General features: G+C 42.3%; 1 protein-coding gene across 9 annotated transcripts in view; it reads right to left on the bottom strand.

Annotated features, from left to right (window-relative positions):
- Positions 1-18,722, bottom strand: part of LOC113167063 (ankyrin repeat and SAM domain-containing protein 1A) — a 51,609-nt gene that overhangs the window by 27,033 nt on the left and 5,854 nt on the right. For 7 of the 9 annotated variants that reach the window (XM_026367418.1, XM_026367424.1, XM_026367416.1 and 4 more), the window contains exons 2-13: positions 13,864-13,944; positions 13,604-13,760; positions 12,509-12,571; positions 4,219-4,515; positions 3,456-3,531; positions 3,238-3,339; positions 3,060-3,143; positions 2,753-2,922; positions 2,429-2,491; positions 1,939-2,068; positions 1,161-1,204; positions 446-533 (exon numbers count right to left, since the gene is read on the bottom strand). In XM_026367418.1, the coding sequence (XP_026223203.1) occupies positions 446-533; positions 1,161-1,204; positions 1,939-2,068; positions 2,429-2,491; positions 2,753-2,922; positions 3,060-3,143; positions 3,238-3,339; positions 3,456-3,531; positions 4,219-4,515; positions 12,509-12,571; positions 13,604-13,760; positions 13,864-13,944 (1,355 nt within the window). The remainder of the gene's footprint in view (positions 1-445; positions 534-1,160; positions 1,205-1,938; positions 2,069-2,428; positions 2,492-2,752; positions 2,923-3,059; positions 3,144-3,237; positions 3,340-3,455; positions 3,532-4,218; positions 4,516-12,508; positions 12,572-13,603; positions 13,761-13,863; positions 13,945-18,722) is intronic. The other 2 variants (XM_026367417.1, XM_026367422.1) reach the window with 2 other exon arrangements.

The raw sequence follows: 18,722 nt of genomic DNA on the forward strand, positions 1-18,722 counted from the left end.
TAAATATTCAGTAAAGATATCTGTATATGTGTCTTCAAAAAAAAAACCCAGAGGCCATGCTCGTCACCTCGACCGCATGCTTGACTGGGTGACATATCCAGCTTTAAGATCTGAGATAGGAATGTCACAATCTGATCAAGAGTCCTGCTTCATATTGGCAATGAAATGAGTCTTGCCCACTTGCCAGGGAATGTCAATCAGCCTCTCCCGACAAGCCAAATCCGCTCTGCTGCTTGAGAATGCCAATCATGCATTCCCTGACAGCACTAATCCAAGTCGGCCCCTCTCACCCAGCAAACTCAAATGCATTTCTTGCATTTCAGTGACATGCTTGACTTGTGATTTTCAAGTCTGAAAATGTCCAGTGCGTCTTCTGTTACCCACACTGCATTACCAGCAACAGTTGTTGTGCCTTATTGGGCCACTAACATTTACTCAAACTCACCTGCCCGTGGGTCCACCCGTCCAGGGGGTTGCAGGGTGTCTTTTGTCTTGCTTGGGGCTCTGAGGTCATTTGGGGCAGTGGTTTTTCGCTAAAGGGAAACAGAACAGAGGAGAAATTAGTTTACTCTCCCATGCCAGTCAAAACAAACCTCCCAAACATTTTCTGTGAGCATTTAGCTCAAAATCTGCTAAATCTCAGTTCAGTTAGCCAATTAATATTCCAGAATAATTATCCACTGACTGTCTGCATGATAGGGATAGAGGCAGGTTTGCCTACACCAGCCAGGATGTGGCACAGCTCAGAGCACAGAGGACACCCCAGTGGTCATATATTATCATTAGGCAGCTGAGAAGCACAGCTAATCCAATAGCAGCTTGAAATAAAAGATGTGAGGAGATATTGTGGGCAGCAGGTGGGACTGTGGCTTGTCAGCTGCAATAATAACATCTGCTAACTGGATGAGTAGAAATATATATAAACATAAATATAAATAAAATAAGATTTAACAGACATCCAGTTTCTGATTTTCAGACTTCTGCCGTGTGCTGACATATGACTCAATCTCTGACTGTGAGGAGAAAATCATCATGGTTATATAACCTGCTATGGTCAAGCTCTAGATATGCAGCTGAAATTGAAGCTGGTGGAAGTGAAGAATGTCTTCACTTAAAATGTGAATATATGAGAAGGATGAAAGGAGGAACGTCATAGATACCTGAGGTAGGACACTATTGGAAGACTGTACAGTGGTGTTCTCATCTAATGAAAAAGAAAACATGAGTTAGGGCAGAATAAATGGTTATCTCAGTCTTTTCCGAATTCAATTACTCAACATTTCAATATATCTCCAGTTCTGACTGTCAGGATAGCCATTATGCTATAAGAATGTGAAAGTAATGCATAATAGAATCATGTATTATGCATGACAACATTATAGGGCTCCAAGTCACAATGACTTCAGATTAATCTCCCTGTCATTGGAACAGCACTGGTTACCTCGACATGAAAAAGCGGTTTTAAAACTAATCGCTTAACGTTTCTGTCTAACTCAAGAGAGGAAGAAGACAAACAGTTAAGAGCCCCCCCGTTCTAACATCATCACTTATACACATGGGCGAGGCACGATGACATCAGTGATTAAACTGCAACACTTCAGCTTGGTGACATTTTCCAATGGCGCTAGTGAAGCTGAGTAAGACGGAAGGCTTGAGGGGTTGGTTTTAAAACATCTACATCAACAGCTAGGGATCACAATGACCTCCTAATTCAATCCTATTTAATACAATTACATGAGGTGCCATTCACCAGCCACTACTAAAGAAGGGTTGATCGTGTGTGTGTGTAGGCTCTGCTGCTGGGCAAAACAAAGTTAGGTTTTGTAGTTTTAGACAAAGAAGAAGTATTTTGTGGAAAAAATGCAAAGAGCTAATTATTGAAAAAAAAATACTTCTCATCTTATTGCTATTGCCATTATAATACAAACAAAGTATTACCTTTGTGAGATTGGGACTCCTGGCTGAGTGGTGGGACTTTAGTTTGTGCAGTCAGCAACAACTCATATGTGTGATCTTCCTCTCCTACGGGCTCGCCTCGCTCATCAATACTGCTGTTAGTATACAGAGCCTGCAGGGGAAAAAACCCACAGAAGCAAGGAGAAAGTTTAGGGAACGAAGGTAGAAAAAGCTCATACTGCATTCACAAAAGTTGTTTCTATTCTATGAACCAAATGTCTCCTTCAATGAAGATCTGAAAAAATGTTTCAGTGATGCATCTTCATGGTCACATAAACGGTCCGATTTGGTTTTCACTCCTTTTCCACTCCACCTGTCTCCCACGCTGCTCTCAGATTAATATTTATTACAAAGTCATTTAATTTGAGCAGCTCCCATGAACAGAACAATGGGGTCGCAGCTAAAAGGGCCTCGCTTCTTCAGTGGAAGAGAAGTCACTCCACTTACGAACCATGTGGTCTTAGCTTCTCACCTCTGAGCTCACCTCTTCTTCATGAGCAGCACCAGGATGTGTTGAGTGGTGCTGGCGATCTTTCTGCAAATGGTAAAGAAAATACGATGTAATAAATATCTGGTTGTTATTTCAATATTTCACTGCACCATCAAATTGAAATGCAAACCCACGTTGTACCACAAGAGACAAAAAGCTGAAGGGGTTTGTGACAAAGTCATGTGGGGAGAAGACCACTACCACCCTCTAGTGGGAGTTCTGTGTGTCATCTCTTATAAAAACCTGTGAAACCATCTTGCCATGCGTTCGAGTTTGATTGTGGGTTGCACTTAAGCTGCTGCTAACCTTTCCAGCTTCACTATCTGGCCGTCCAGAGTCTCTGTCGGAGGACTTTCCGCTGGTTAGGCTGTCCAGAGAGTGGCAAGAGGTGGCTTCAAACAGAGCCTCATATGGGCTCTCCTCCTCAGGCCCTGGGGCCAACCCCGAGATCAACTCACTGACTTTCTCCAGCTCACCTACGACACAGGTCAAAAGACAGATGAACAAACTACGTTTTTAGCGGAAAAGCAAAAGACTGAATGACACTCTTTTCTAGCTGTATTGCTGCTACTACAACACAAACACTGAGCTGAGATATCTGTCTGAGACTTACCTTTTTTCTGCGGGATGGGACTCTCCTGAGGTGGAGGGACTGGTGGAGGGGGGAGGTTAATGTCATGTTTTCCACTCATGTGACCTGCAATAGGCAAACAGGTGACTGTATCACAGCTCATGTCAGATCAAAAGGACGCTTCCTACCACAGCTCACCGTTTTCACATTCATTCTTTACCTAAGATAAGAGCAGCTATCTCTCTGCTCTTCTGGGAGGGCATGTCCTTGACAATGTCCAGCGCTGTCAGTCCCTTCCGGTCAAGGATGTTCACATCGACACCTGATGAAAAACGACAGGAACGGTCGGTACAGACACTGGCCAAGAGGTATGTGCAGGTTTTTTGCTAATTAAATTATTCTCACAGAGGCAGAGTCGATTAAGAGTTGAGGTCTGACCTGCACTGAGAAGTTTCTGCACCACATCCGTCTTCCCAAACAAGGCTGCTTCATGGAGGGCACTGCCTTTCTCTGTCTGAGCAGAAAAAAAAAAATCCAAAGTCACAAAGACAGAGTTTAGACGAAACGAAACACGGCTATATGACCCAAATATGACTACTATGAGAAGTCAAGTTATTTCCTTCTACTTTAGCCAGAAGGATCAGACTTAGTTAAATCCACAGCAGTCCTCTTCCAGGACCCACATTTTAGTACGATATGCCAACTGCCAGATTTATGCCCACCACTTGGTCTACTTCTCCACTGACAATTATGTGGTTGAAGAATCAAAGCAGATCATTTTCTAGCTCACAGGGCCATGCTAATTGAAACCTGCAGGATGCAAGGCCTGGAGGACACTGGATAGTCGCCACATGCTTGATCCAGAGGAAAAGGAGGACACAGTAAATGGAAACGTATCTCCAGACAGACGGATGGCACAGTTTGGTACAAAGTCAGAGCCACAGGGGCCACCAGGGGGAGCAAGGCCAGCTCTGCTTTAATACCACAGCAGTTCCTTTTGCAAACTCACAGCTTAGGAGTTTTACATTTAATCTCACAGCTTTAGTAGGAAGTAGTGAGAGGAAGTGCTGCAAGGACAGATTAAGTTACCCAACATGATTTTGGCCATGACAGTCATTAAGAAATACTTACAAACTGAAATGTTTAGGTGCATACACATGTGCGTTCTGTCTTTACAAATACACTGCAGACTCAAACGCACCTCATAATTAATGTCCATGCCAGCATCCAGCAGCACCTCCACCACAGACAGGTGTCCGTTCCGAGAGGCCAGATGCAGCGGCGTGTGTTTCTTGGTGTTACAACTGAGCAGGTTGGGGTGGGCATTGAGCAAAAGCTTGACTACCTCCAGGCGGCCGTACAGTGCAGCTAGGTCCAGTGGGGTCTCAAACTTGTTGTTCCTCATGGTGGGGTCTGTCAGCTCCTCCAGCAGCAGCCGCACCACCTGCGAGTGGCCATACTGAGCAGCACAGTGCAGCGGCGTCTCATTGTCATTGTTCTGTCGGGTGCAGATAAATGTGTGAGAAGTAGCACAGGAAAATGACAACATAGATTCAGAGAACAGCACAGGGATAATAAAGAAGAACAGAAGAGCGGGGACATGACATGAATCATGTCTGCTAATGAAGATTAGGTGATTCAGTGGAGTCACCATGAGTGTAAACCAGTGAGCAAAGAGCCCGCCACAAGAAGAGGTTATGAAAAGCACCAACCGTGGTGGAGCCTGAGGGGGAATATCTGGAAAAGTTAGAAAGGCGTTGGCCTGGGTGGAGGACTGGCAGACGCATGCATGGATTAATGAATGTTGGAAGAGGCAACAGGCAGCGCGACACAAGCAGAGGGTTATAAACACCCAGGCAGGTGGAGAATTAGCAGAGACATGACAATGGCATTGTATAGTAAGTAAAGACCTGGACCATTAGTCTTATCCTGTCAAGATGAACCGTTCCAGTAATTGTTGCTCACTTCAGAGCACACAAACAGCCAGAGTCATAGAGGGGGTTTCATGTGTTTAGGATGATTACGGAGATCAGTGTTGCATTTCCACATGTTGTAACGTGGTAAAGTCTTTGTCAGCAGGATGAGTAAGAGTGTGACTGTATTAGACTGAAAAAGAAAGACAGCAAGACAATAAAGAAAAGCAAGAACAGTAACTAAGAGTGCACCTACAATATTGTGTATTCATTTGTCAATTCATTTTTCTCATTCATTTTTGTTTAACATGGGAAAATAATTCAACCCTAATAAACACCTAACAAGATTATAATATAATTATTTCAGATTATAATAATTCATCCGGTACTAATGTGAGTATGAGCTCATTTTTGCAGCCTGATATTTGGAATTGTTAAAAAATGTATTTATAGGTAAACATGTTAACAGGCCAGCAACCATTACAGTAATTACAGTTTAATAAAGTGGTGCCTATTGGATCAGCAACAAGATCAATGCCTGAAAGAAAACAGAGCTTCTGATGGTTGCTACCACAAACTGCCAGAAGGGGGCAAACCCTACAGTCCAAGATGTGAAGTGAGACATGCAGTGGGAATATACTCTTGACCAATGCAGACTACTAATAGTAGTAATTCAAAGTACTTCAGAATCATTATAATTAAGACTGATCTGCAGAGTTGTATCTAGCTGCATCCAACAGTATAAAAGAAAAACTAAGCATAAACAAATATTAAAAATCCTGCCTGTGAACGGCGTGCAGAAGAAGATTACAATCAGTGATCCTTATTTCTCAACTTGTGATAGAATTGCAAACACATGAAGCCTGTATAACCCTACAGCTTCTTGGCTCTGTTAGAATATTGTGTAAAGATGGGTGTGGCAGAAACTGCCTGCTACTGTGGAGCCACATGCGCCGAGAGTCATTCCAGACACAACAAGGCGCCTAGAAAGGCCTGACAGCTGGTAAGAGAAACCCACATGGACATACATGATGCCCGGGTTGGGCGATTCCCACAGGAACGTGCCAGCTGTGCCACTGAAGACGAGGCATCATGTGGAGGGCAGTTTTAGACAGGTGCCAGTAGTCCTTTCACAAAGACCTGGAGCCAGATGGGATCAGCAGGTAGTGTGTCTCCTTCATTGTTGGACAGAGAGCGGGACAGAAAGAGAGTGCGACTATTGTACTACACTGGCAGGTCACAGCTTGTGCGGAGAGAGAGCGGAGGTGGCGCTCGGGAAAACAAAACGACACCTGCCTATCAAAAGAGTGGGCACAGAGGCTGGCGAAGGGGGAAAAAAACACTCTGAACTAAACTGAACAAAACAAATGAAAAAAAAAAAAAAAAAAAAGATGGTTTAAACAGGCGGTCTCAAAGGAGAAAATCAAAAGGCCCTCGGTTTTTGCTTTCTGGGTGGTTTCCTTAATTGGATTTGGGATTTGAATACTTGGTTCTCCTTTTTCTAGCTCATAACAAGCTCACATGTATGCACTTATGCACACTAACAGAGAAAAGGCCAGATTGCACATAAAATGAGCATGCTTTTTTTTCCCCATCTGTGACGCATCATCAAGCATTTGTCAGTTTTTTTTTTTTTTTTTTTAAACAGAGACTTACTCGAAGTATTCGGATGACTTCAGCGAGCAAACATAGCTGCTATGATTACATCAATATGATTCACTTCTTCAAACATGCATGAAAATGCAGTAGACACTTGTGAAAACGAAACAGTGCACCAGCACATATACCTTATATTCAGTTCTTATGACCACGTTAACGGGAAGCGCCGCCCCGGCCAGTGTGGCGGTCAGCGCTCTATACTGCTGTATGTGTCAGCTGGCATCTGATCGCATTAAACACAGCTGACCCACCGCTTGACTCACAGATAGGAAACAAGCAACAGCACGACATCAAGCCTCGCCTGCTTTGAGAAAAACAGTGCTAAACATGTTATTCACACAGTGGTCTTCATTCACGTGTGGTTTGACTGTGGTGTCCTAAAACTAAATAAAGGGAATCCAATCAGACAAATAAGCCTTATCCAGTTGTTTATTGTGGAAAATGATCCAATCTTCTAAATATATCTATTTGCGGGCCCTTGCCTGCACAACTGGTGTGATTTTGGAAACATCTGCACTCATCCATGGCAAGTCAAGTTAATGGATACAGGAGCCACAACTTAAAAACAACTGCAGACACAGGATTGTTTGTATATTAAATGTGAGACAATAAAATTCACTCGTTAAAGCGATTAAAAGGGAAAACATGATGTAAACTATGTGAACCCTAGTTTTTGAAAAGAATTTGAACGGACTGATAGCCCTGCAGCAGTTCAAACATTCATACACTGAATTCATTGGTGATTTTCGGTGCAACACTTGTAAGTTCTTATATGAGAAGGACTAAGTTGGTCCCGGCATGAATCAGCCTTATCTCCACTGTACCAACACAGGCTACATAAGCAGTCAAATAATCATGTACAAACAAGACAAGGCTCTGAAGGATATTAGCAGCCTCACCGAGAAAGAGAGTACAGTCAAGACATCCTGGACAGTGCATGTTTTCTTATGAAACTTCTGTCTCTGCTGTGCAGCTGCAGACCAAATTAAGACCTTATTCTGATTTACATCTCTGTGCATGTGAAACAAGAAGAGATTAAGATCGCCACTGGTGTCTGCAGCTGATTGCTAAACCCCGCACTAACCAGGAACAAGTGGAGATTACACTCTATTGTGTTCGCGCTGCAGTGGATTGTGACAGGGGGCGAAATGAGAAGCGCGGTGACAGAGGGAACAGCGGATGTTATGATTCTCGCAACCTGGGGCTTGGAGATGGTAACACGGCTCGACTAGCGACCTCTGTCACGTGACGTGCTGGCTGGCGGCGGTGTAAGGCAGCGGTTACGTCACCCTGGCCTCTGGTAGTGGTAGTAGTAGTGGTGGGTGGTGGAGGAGGGGTGGGCTGAGCAGCTGTTGTGGCTAGTGTGCCAAAGGGCTGCCCATGCTCGCTGCATGCCCACGTCCACCATCACATTCTAAAATCCCACTGTGCATTCATACAAATCATGGATGTCACACACTAAAATAGGGTTTCTGAACTATATCATGCCGAGTTCACCCAGAAAGAGTTATATCCAATAAACTGAGACTACAGTATAAAACGGTAAGTGTCATCAATTTTTATGCACCTTTTAATGTATTCATTTTCTAAAAAATGAAATGCCTTGAGGTTTAGGAGTTTTGGCTGGACATAACAATGTCACCTTGTTCTCTGGGATACTGTGTATACACATAAACACGCAGTATCTACTTATACATTTGGCAAAAGTATGTGCTCAGTCTAAATTCCTAAAGTGTTCTTTCCATTAGCATCACAGAAAGCACAGTATAAACGCTGAGTTTTATAATGGATTTTCATTTGGAGACTGTCACACATTCCAGAGTAAACAGGCCCGGCAGTCCTGTAATGAGATGAATGTCTAACTGGCTTCCTGCCATAGATTGTAATTCTCCGCACAGTCGACTTTTTCCTCCCTTTTACAGGAAAGATTAGTTTTCCCCATCAGATTTCACTTGATTAAATAGGACACACCTTCCAAACACAGCTACAAACCTTGAAAGACTTCCATATCTTACAGTAGATACCATCTCTGCTCTGAATCTGTCCTCCTCCGATGACAATAGACAAAGCAGATACAGAAGACACACCCTGAAATTTGCAAATGTGAACGCATGACAATGCTGAACTCCTGACTGTCCTGTTAACCAACATAGTGTCCCTTTAAGGGCTCTTTAAACATGGCTTTACCATTTCTTAGTACGGCAGAGACAAGAACAAGTCCAGGAGGACGAGCAGAGAGCAGAAGGACAGGGGCGGGGGCATGATGTGTTGCTGATGTAGGAGCTGGACACTGAAGTGGCAGACAGAGGGGATAAATGAATATGCTGGCAGACTGCGAGTGCTGTGCCCTGAGGAGGGGAAACTGTGCTCCACTTGATAATGAGGTGAAGTCCTAAGTCTAAAGAAATGACTTATTCTGCTGCCAGCAGGATCTTTTCCCTCTGAGATACTGCAAAGTAAGCTGGACAGAAAGACAGATGATCCATACCCAGTCTATATATAAAAGTATATCTGTCCAAAGTTATTCAAAATTAATCCAAAATTATTCACCTCTATTTTTATTTAATGCCACACCTCTGATTTTTCCTGTTTAAACTGATGAAATGTGAAGCCTGGGTAAATTCCTCCAGTTGCAGGTATTCATTTATTTGATAATGTTTCAAGCAATCATGCTACATATTATTCCATGTATATCTTAAGCTTATTTGTTGCCGTTTGCCGTGTAAATAATTTTGAGGCTTGTGGACTTCTGGTATCCGCTCTAATCCAGAATGAAAACAACAGAGAAACTGATTATCAAAGTAGTGTCCAATTCATTTTCTGCAAACTCTGTAGCTGCAGAGTCAACAACATGCCTAGAACTGTAGAACAGTATGTGCTGAGTGTGTGTAACCTCAGCATTCACACGGTGCATTTAGTCCAGATCCTGTGTTTAGTAGCTGAGGCATTTGAAACATCATCTAAGAACAACCCACTGACAGGACTGTATGTCTGTTTGTCTGGCTTCCTGGACCACAGTAACAGAACGGGAAGCAGTACAGGGTGATCCTCTGAGTGTCCCTGTCAGAGACCACTGACGTTCCATTCCCGGGCCCTCTTTGAAGCCTCATCTCACACCTTTCATGTCTAGCTAGCTCACTCCGCACTGGGTCACTCACTGCCACTGAACAACCACTAAGCCGTGACACTGTTACTATGACAACATCCCACCTCTCCCTCTCCTCAGCAACGCAAGCTCACAAGTGAGAGGTGGGAAGAGGGGGGAGGATGAGGAGGGGCAAATACACCCATTTACACACTCGCACGGACGAGCATGGCATGGAAATCTCGCTCTGACACTGATTTAAAGAGACTGCTACACTAAAAACCTCCCATCCTCGTCCTCCTCATGGGAGGGCTCTCTGGTCCTGAACTGTGATGAGATGTTAAAGCAGGAAGTGCCGTGCACACTTGGTCACATGATGCCATCAACCATGACCACAACCAGGGCAAAAGCCTTCACACACCATCCATGTTTTTAATTTATTCAAAATAAGGCGTCAATTATTCAGCCTCATGACCTGATAGTGACCCCCAAGCTGTCCCGAAGGTATTTACTTTAAGACAGACCACACGACTATATGTTAAATTATTCAAAAGAGACCAAAAAAGAAAGTAAGACAAATGCACCCCGTGCAAGACAATTCCAGCTCTAATATACAGCAGCATTAAAGGAAGCCAGGCCTTCCAATCACAACGCTAAGCAGATTAGTCCAGGGGAAATGTCACAATGTTCAAAAATAGTGCTCAGCTTTATCTGCAGGCCTGGGTGGGTTTCCAGCTCTGTCTGTCGTAAATGCAATCATGGAGCGGGCCAACGCATTCACACTGCTCACTGCACTAACTGCGAGGGTGACACTGTCTGAGACACTGCCAGCTCTGCAGCTCCTCTTCACAGAGACAGACTGTGGCTGGGTCTTCCCTGCACAGCCGAATGCGATGAGCAGGGTGCTCAAAATGAAACATAGAGAGATACAGCATGTATTCCATGTGATGCATAATGGATACTACTTTCACTTTTTAATTAGAGTAAGTTCACATCAGTACATCGTGAGAGATTTTAGTGCCCAAAGTAAGATGATACTTGCCCAGTAAATGCTTCCTGCGTGGCTGTGTTGTTTCAATAATATTTCATGCACAAAAGGAGCTCCCAAGTAGCTCAGAGTTGTTTGAGGTTTTTAGATTGAGGTGGAGCTCTCTGTAAATATGATGAGTAAAGAGGTGACTATGCAAGTAAAGAAGATAATAAAAGATACAGTAAATCTATCTGAGACCAAGGTGGCTGGTTTGTCAGAATCAAACACTGAGTGTATCAAAACAGTAGCAAGAGGAAAAGTGTGAGGTAAAGAGGAACAGCGTATGACACAAAGCATACCACCTCATCCATCAAAGATAGTTGGCAGTTCTGTTATGGCCTGGACATAAAAGACTCCTAGTGGAACTGGCACACTGGAATTTATTAATGATATCACTGCATTTAACAGAATCAACAGGATGAATGCAGAGGTACACACACACACACACACACACACACACACGATCATGTGATCATTTAGCAGGACAACAATCCTGAACATGAGCCCAGAGAAACCAAAGAGCTTTTCAGGACAAAGAGGTGGAATATGCTCGACTGGTCAAGTCAGTCACCTGTTCTCAGTCTGGTTGAGCAGCATTCCAGTGGCTCAAGACCAGACCAACAGTAGACAGAGACCCCACGGCTGCAGCAAAGGCCTGGGAGAACATCACCAGGAAATACTCAGTGTCTGCTAATGTCTACAGTCCAAAGCCTTTATACCCAAACCTTGATGATTTTGATGAGTCCAATTCCTTGTGAGCCAGTTATATCTACATCATAGTAAATGTGCCCAAGTAAACCTACTGAATTAAAGGTGAATAGGCTCGTAATGTCATATATATTATTATAATTTAAAATGTGTAAATGCCCAAATACTTATGTTCAGACAGTTTTTTCTGCCTAAATTATCTGATCACTGTTATTAGTCTCCTTTTGCTATCATTTTGAAATGTTTTCTGTAAAAATGCTATTTTATTTATTACTTTTACTTATTATTGGATTTATTTTATTACCAAAGCAGCAGAACTCATATCAAATAAAAATAATACTTTGATGATTTTATAGACCAAATTACTTGTAGGTCAACCAATTACTGCAGACACATTGAGTACTCTGGGTTTGGTGTTGCTACAAGAATAGACATAGATAATGTATAATTACCATTTGTTGTGATTCCTTTATAGCGTAAACCATGTATCCAGTAATTAAAAACAACTATTAAACCATTCTCAGCATCCAGCTTGTAGCACTACCTAATCTACCTATATCTGAGCATACAGTGATATATCCTGGAAGCAGCTTTTATAAATGAGTTACTCCATCTTTCAACCACTATTGATGTTTTCTTTAATGCCACATTTGTTGTTGTTGCTTTAATTGATAGTGTAGTTTGTATTGGTCAATATTATTTCCCACCGGTGGCTGTATAATGCCAACAACAACTGTACTGCTTCAGGTTGCAACCAAATTTCACTCAGAGGAGAAAAAACAGACACAGCGAGAATCACAAATACTATTGCAGCCCAAAGTGGACAGACTTTTACTAAACTTAAAGCCAAAACTTCTTTTTCTGACCACAAGGCTGGTAATGCAGATGTGTAACATGTAGTGATGAACATTTGCTGTGGATGCAACACTATAATGCAGTGTCACTTATGTATCTATCTATCTTAACACAGTCTCCCCATATCTCTGCAGCAGCAAGCAGAAGCTACAATTCAAACCCAAGCAAAGCAAGCCAACACAGCAGTAAAGCAACAAGCACTTTAAAAGGAAATGTTGTTTCAGCAGCACTGTTTACACACCTTGGCATTAATATAGGGGTCAAAGGGCCCACAGCGTTTGAACTCTTTATGGTCTACACAGCTCTGGGAGGGAGAAGGAGAAGATAGGCCGATGGTTTTGGTTCAGACAAGCAATGAACGAATAAATGATGATCACAAATGAGTCAAACTAAATAAAAAGGAGAAAACAAATTAGAGTTGAGTTAATGTTAACAATCAATCAGATGTCATGAATAGGGAGAAATGACACAGAATGAGACAAAGATATTTCTACGCCTGGTAGACGTCTCTTGCTGTTGGATGAGAATTACTGGTTTTGACTACATGTGTGCTGCTCATAATGGGTCATTTCTCCTAATCCCAAAACAGGACAGGCCAGAGATGATGCCAGTCTGGAGGATGTCTGTGCAGTAAGCAACCAAATCAAATGTCAGACATAGGAGTTAAAACTGTTAAAATGGTTAGAGAGAACAAGCATTTTTCACACTAGCATGGCGTCAAAGCACATTAACACAGTAAAAGTCATGATGCATTAAGGTTAAAGCACTCAGTCATTTTCCTTTTGACATTCAACTTGTTCAAATATAGATCATGCCATGCTGAACTCGAAGTTCCCGTCAAAAGGTGCTTCCTATAACTTAATTTAACCAAGTGGCGAAATGAGCAACTTCCTACAACGACAGGGTCATTAGAATCTGTGCTTAGGTCAGCGAATGTGCTGCAATACTTAGTGTTCTGGGATTAGAACTTTTACATTGTCCTAATGTGCCTGCTGATACGTGAATATTTCAAAAGGTGTTCACTGTGCATTTTGTTTCAAAAAATGATTTCTTAACTAGTGGAAACATGAGTGACTTCCTACAGCTGCTGACTAATTGGAGAGGTCATTACAAAGCTACTAGAGGTCAGCAAGTGTTCTGGAATTGCAAAATTAAAATTGTTTTTGCTTAATAAAAGCTCTAGGAAAATACCAGAGAACAAATCAGTTTAGAAGAGATGTCATTTCGCAACTCAAGATATTATAGGCATGATAACTATGACTAAACAGGAACAGTAATAGTGTAACCAAATAAGTAAAGTGCACACACAGGACACTGACAAAATGTAGTTCCAGACCTGCTCGTTGAGTTTGGGATGCGAAGGTCCTTGGTGAATAAGCAGTTTGACGATGTGTTCGTCTCCCTTCCATGCGGCCAGATGGAGAGGGTAGCAGCCCTTGTTGTCCGCGATGTTGGTCAAGGCCTCGTTTCGTAGCAGCGCCTCCACCACCTTGCTGCAGATGAATCAAGGTATGGGGCAGGTGAAGAAATACCAAGAGTTTAACCACAATATTATAATTATTATAAATGAACAAGACCTTAGCGAACAGCCTCTACCTGTGTCCATTTAGGGCTGCGTGGTGGAGGGGGGTGTATCCAGTGCTGTCCACACAATTCACATTGGGGCCTCTCCAGATACTGTTAAGAGAAGAGAGGATCGTTATGAGACTTCTCTAACTCAGGCAAGAACACAACACAGACACACGCACACCAAGCAAACAGCGTGTATCCCTCTGTAAAGTCTCTGCGGGTGTGAGTGATTGCTATCTCAGGGCTCCAACCTCAAACACACACACATGTGAGATGACGTGAATGAAGAAGCACAGGGCCAGCAGCAGTGGCAGCGTCAAACCAGAAAACAAGGAAGGAAAAGAAATGTTATCACTACAACTGAGATGAGCTAATTATGTCTCGTTTAGAGTAGCAATGTAACCGAAGCCTGATTATTTGGAGCCAGGTAGTACAGGCTTCTTTTAGGTTGTGTAAGAGACAATAACCAAAGTACCGGGTTAGAGCCAACTTGCACTGAAGGGGTAAAATAAAGTTAGGTCAGTTAGCTCTCATTCAAGTGAGCTGAACTCAGCTGTCAGCTCAGATTGGTTAGTTCCTTTTCATTTGCAAAGAGCTCTGTGGTGAAGAGAAAAGAGAACGATGATAGAGGGGGTGGCGAAGAGGGACGGAGAGAGAAATTTAAAAACCTAAAGGATGTCTGGTGAGATAGAGTGCCAGGACTGGGATGTGAGGCTTTCTGAAAGACCTTAACACACATCCTAAATAAGTCATAAGAAAAGGAAATCCCACAACTAGTGAACCAAAAAAAAAAAAAACCCCAGGCCGGAGTCATTTACCATACAGAAAGAGAATGGGAGCAAAACGCTTGGGCCTCACAGAGAATCAATCATGAATGGAAAGTATGTTTTAAAAAATATAAGAGAAGAGAAATCTGATTTGCTTTTGATATATTATAGAGGACTGTCTAAAAAAACAAAGCAAGCTAGGGATTGGACGGTTTGATAGCTTCATAAATTATTACTGGATTCTTGATGCAGGCAGTTATAGTCTGTGAATGAAGCTTTGAAGAGAATTCTAGCAGGAAGAAGTGGATCAGTCATATCAAAAAAAAAAAAAAAAGAGCACGAGGTCCCGCAGCTAAACTCACTCACAGACACAATATGTATTGATCCATGACATAATCAGTGTGTAGAAGGAGAGGCACGGTCTCCTCGCATCAGCTTCACTGCAACTGTGTGACTTTGCTTCACACATGGCTCGATTTTGTTGCAGTAATGGTTGTTTTGCCCCCCTAAAATACATCTCCCATAATAGCTCTCAGAGCAGCCTGCAATTACACAGTCAGAGCCGTCTCATTAAATAAGTATCTTGGAGGGCTCTACAGCCTGCAGAACAATGGGCCTGACAGAGCACACACACAGAGATGCACCACTCAACTAGTCATAACCTAAGAGTGTTTATTTCTAACAGCAAGCCTTCTGGATCTCATCTTACCAAGTCAGGCAGCTATGAAGACATGGGACATGAAAGGCAGGGTGTGCATGGAGGAAACACTTAAGTGGGAAATGTGTTGGGAGGAAATGCTGGGGATTGATATATTTCTATCAAAATGTGTGTGTTATGATTATGCCACTTCTACTGCACACACACATTTCTTCCCCATTCCTCCAGAACCAGTAACTAAATTCTTAATACAGAGGACAGCAACCCTGCCTTGCCACTGAACACATGAAAAGGGAAAAACGGAGACAGAAACAGACCTCTAGTTGCTGTCCTAGATAAAAGAGTTATGTAACAGCTTACAGCCAAAACCCCATAAACAAATTAAGATAAATATGAACAGAGCAGCGACTGTGGCTGGAGAATTTAACCGAATCAGGCACAGGGCAGTAACGATTACCAGAGTAAGGCAAGAAGGCATGTCATGGGACTGAGCGCATAATTAACAGGACATTTACTCAGTGCAACAGAATTATGAGCCTCTCTTGTGTGTCTGTAAAGTTAATTTGTCCAGAATGTTGGACATTATCTTTCCTAATAACAAATAAATATGTGGTGCAGGAGGAAAATCCACTGTGATATCGGGAGACACCTTGCAAGATTTCCCTTTCACGTTTAAAATCATTGGTTGTTTTTTTAGAAGATCTACAATAAAGTGTCAAATGTAAGATGCCTTTGCACGTTGGTTCTGTGCAGTGGTTCTTGGCTCCGATGTGTCATTGCCGGAAATTCTAAAAGTCCCACTCAGAAACACAAACATTGTGCCACGTGAGCCACATGATCAAAGCAAACCCAGCAGGGGCATAATGCTTCATAAACCATAATATTATGTCACCGTGTGGTTTGTATTACAGCTCTACTCTGGGATACGAGTGTTAATTGAACCTTTCAAAATCATCTCCGTGCTGATGGAATGAAGATGTTGCCACGCTTTCTTCCACCGTCGAAAGTATATAATTTTTCTATAAGCCGAGATGCCGGCAGCAGCAGCAGCTTTAAGTGGAGTCCAAGTGTTACGTCCTCGGAGCATTTTGGCAGCATGGCACACAGGGGCATGAGTCAGAGTGGTGCTCGACAATCCACTTCATCCTCTTACTACGGCTCACAACCAACCTAACTGCGGGCCGGGGCTTAGCCCCATAGCAGGGCAATGGGCAAAACAGAGTTGATTTGGTTTGGGAGGGGGCACATTCATGGGAACTGACTGAGGAATTCCTGTTTGAAAGCCTGAGCTAATCCTTAATTTCCCTGAGGGAATATCAGTGGGATGAGGCTGAAGTTTGAAAGAGATTCTGGGGGGCTGTAATTCTGTGTTGTATAAAGCTTGGCTAGTATGAGAGGAGGAAGGATAATACTATTTTCCCTTTTTTATGTATTCTCTATATTATTCTGCTGATGTTAGTCACACATGAAGACAGTTAAAAACATGATCACTTACGAAATATATAGGCTTAATCAAGAATAAATGCTTTTTCTGAAGTCCAAATGTCACAGAGCTCAGATATTAAATGTACAGAAGAGAAGTCCCCAGAGTTAGGCTTTTAGCACTGCCTCATACCCAGTAACTAGTCGATGTATTTAAATTTATCTGACAGTTAGAATAAATCCCATCTGTACTGATGATTTGATCTGTATGTTGATTATTTTAACAACACTTTCTATTCCACCCATTTCACGCAGTTGTGCATCAAAAGTCACGATATACAGTCCCATTCAAAAGTATTGGAACAGCAACTTCAATCCATTTGTGTTTGCTGGACACTGAAGACATTTAGGTTTAAGATTAAGAATAAAAATTTGAAAGATTCACTACAATGCAAAATATTTTAAGATAAATAATTAAACAAATGCTCTTAAACTTGACTTTTATCGTAGACTAGGATTCCATTTGTTGTTAAAAGGGATTAAACAACATGAAAACCAGAGAGCTCTCAAAAAAAAAAGCCAGCAATTACGAAGCTGAAAAAAGAGGGAAAGTCAATCAGAGGCAAACATTGAGCGTAGCCAATACAACAATACAGAAAGATGTGGTGTTCTGAGCAGCATGCACAGAACAGGCTGGCCAAGGAAAACAACAGCTGAAAACAGACGCAGAAACTAAAGGGCAGTAGTAATCCCCCAAAACAAACAACAAGTGAAGGAGGCTGCAGTGAAAGCCTGGAAAATCGTAACAAAAGAAGAAACCAACAACTTGGTGCAGTCACAGGCACGATGAAACCAATGCCAGCAAATATTAAGTATCTGCTGCAATACTTTTGTTTACTTCAAATGCAGGTGATCTTGTACAGGATAGGTTGTTTATTGTATCTAGATAAAAAATAACAACAGGTAATAAAACATGAAATTCTGATTGATGCACCACAGATAAATATTATGTGTAATTCCAATACTTTTGGAAGGCACTGCATGTTTCTTTATGGAGCCCTGGGGAGGAAGGCAAGTCAAAAAATCCCAGAGTATGTTTAGGCAAATGAGCCCAGGTGAGAGTGAACCTGGTGTCAAATAAACAGATTTGTCCTGCAGACCATTAGCAGTGCGACCACATTGCCAGGGATTAGTCTAGCCCAGGGCACTGAGCCCAGAAGTGACTGGCGCGTGTCAGCCACCGTCAGGAAAATTGAGTTTAATTATGCATACTGCTGGTGGGTGCTGAAACCAGACATCCCACTGCCAAACAGCCAACCTGAGCGTCTTCTTCTGCAGGCCTGCTGAGCACTACAGCCACTCACCTAATGAGCTGAGATCCCTGTCAAACATACTGTATTAGACTAAAACAGCCACAACTGAATCGTGAAACTGATCATTTAGCGAATCTTTAAATGTATGACTGAGCTATCAACATGTCTTAAAATAACCTTAGAATAGAAATACCTGACCGATTGTTGGGCCTTGATTTACTATCATTTTTGATGAGCCCATATTACATTGGGAGTGGCACAACTGTTACACAAAGCAAAGCAACACTATGACTCCTCAGCCATTCTGTGACAGCTCAATACCAACAATAGCACGTCAACATGTTCACAATAACAATGCTATCACGGGTACACGGGTATAATAGTTCAAATGCCCTGCTTAGCCCTTTTGTGTGTTAACATATGCTAATAATATCAAACTAAAGGCTGATGGGAATGTTACTTGACACAGTGAAAATTGCAACAGAAGATGGGGCTCGGGTTATTGGAGGTGACCAGAGATCCTGGGATTCAGAAGTTCAAATTATGTTGTAAAGAAGTGACAGACAAACAAACCGGCCATAGGGCCACAGTGCTGGCATGTGCTTTCAATGATTATTATGAAAAATTATTAAAGAGAAAATATATATAATCAAATTTCCAGCCTTAATCAGTTTGGATGTGTGTGACAACAAACATTTTAGCAAAGTAAATGGAACATGTTTTAAT

Source organism: Anabas testudineus, chromosome 7 (genome assembly GCF_900324465.2).
Source record: "Anabas testudineus chromosome 7, fAnaTes1.2, whole genome shotgun sequence".
Taxonomy (NCBI): Eukaryota; Metazoa; Chordata; class Actinopteri; order Anabantiformes; family Anabantidae; genus Anabas; species Anabas testudineus.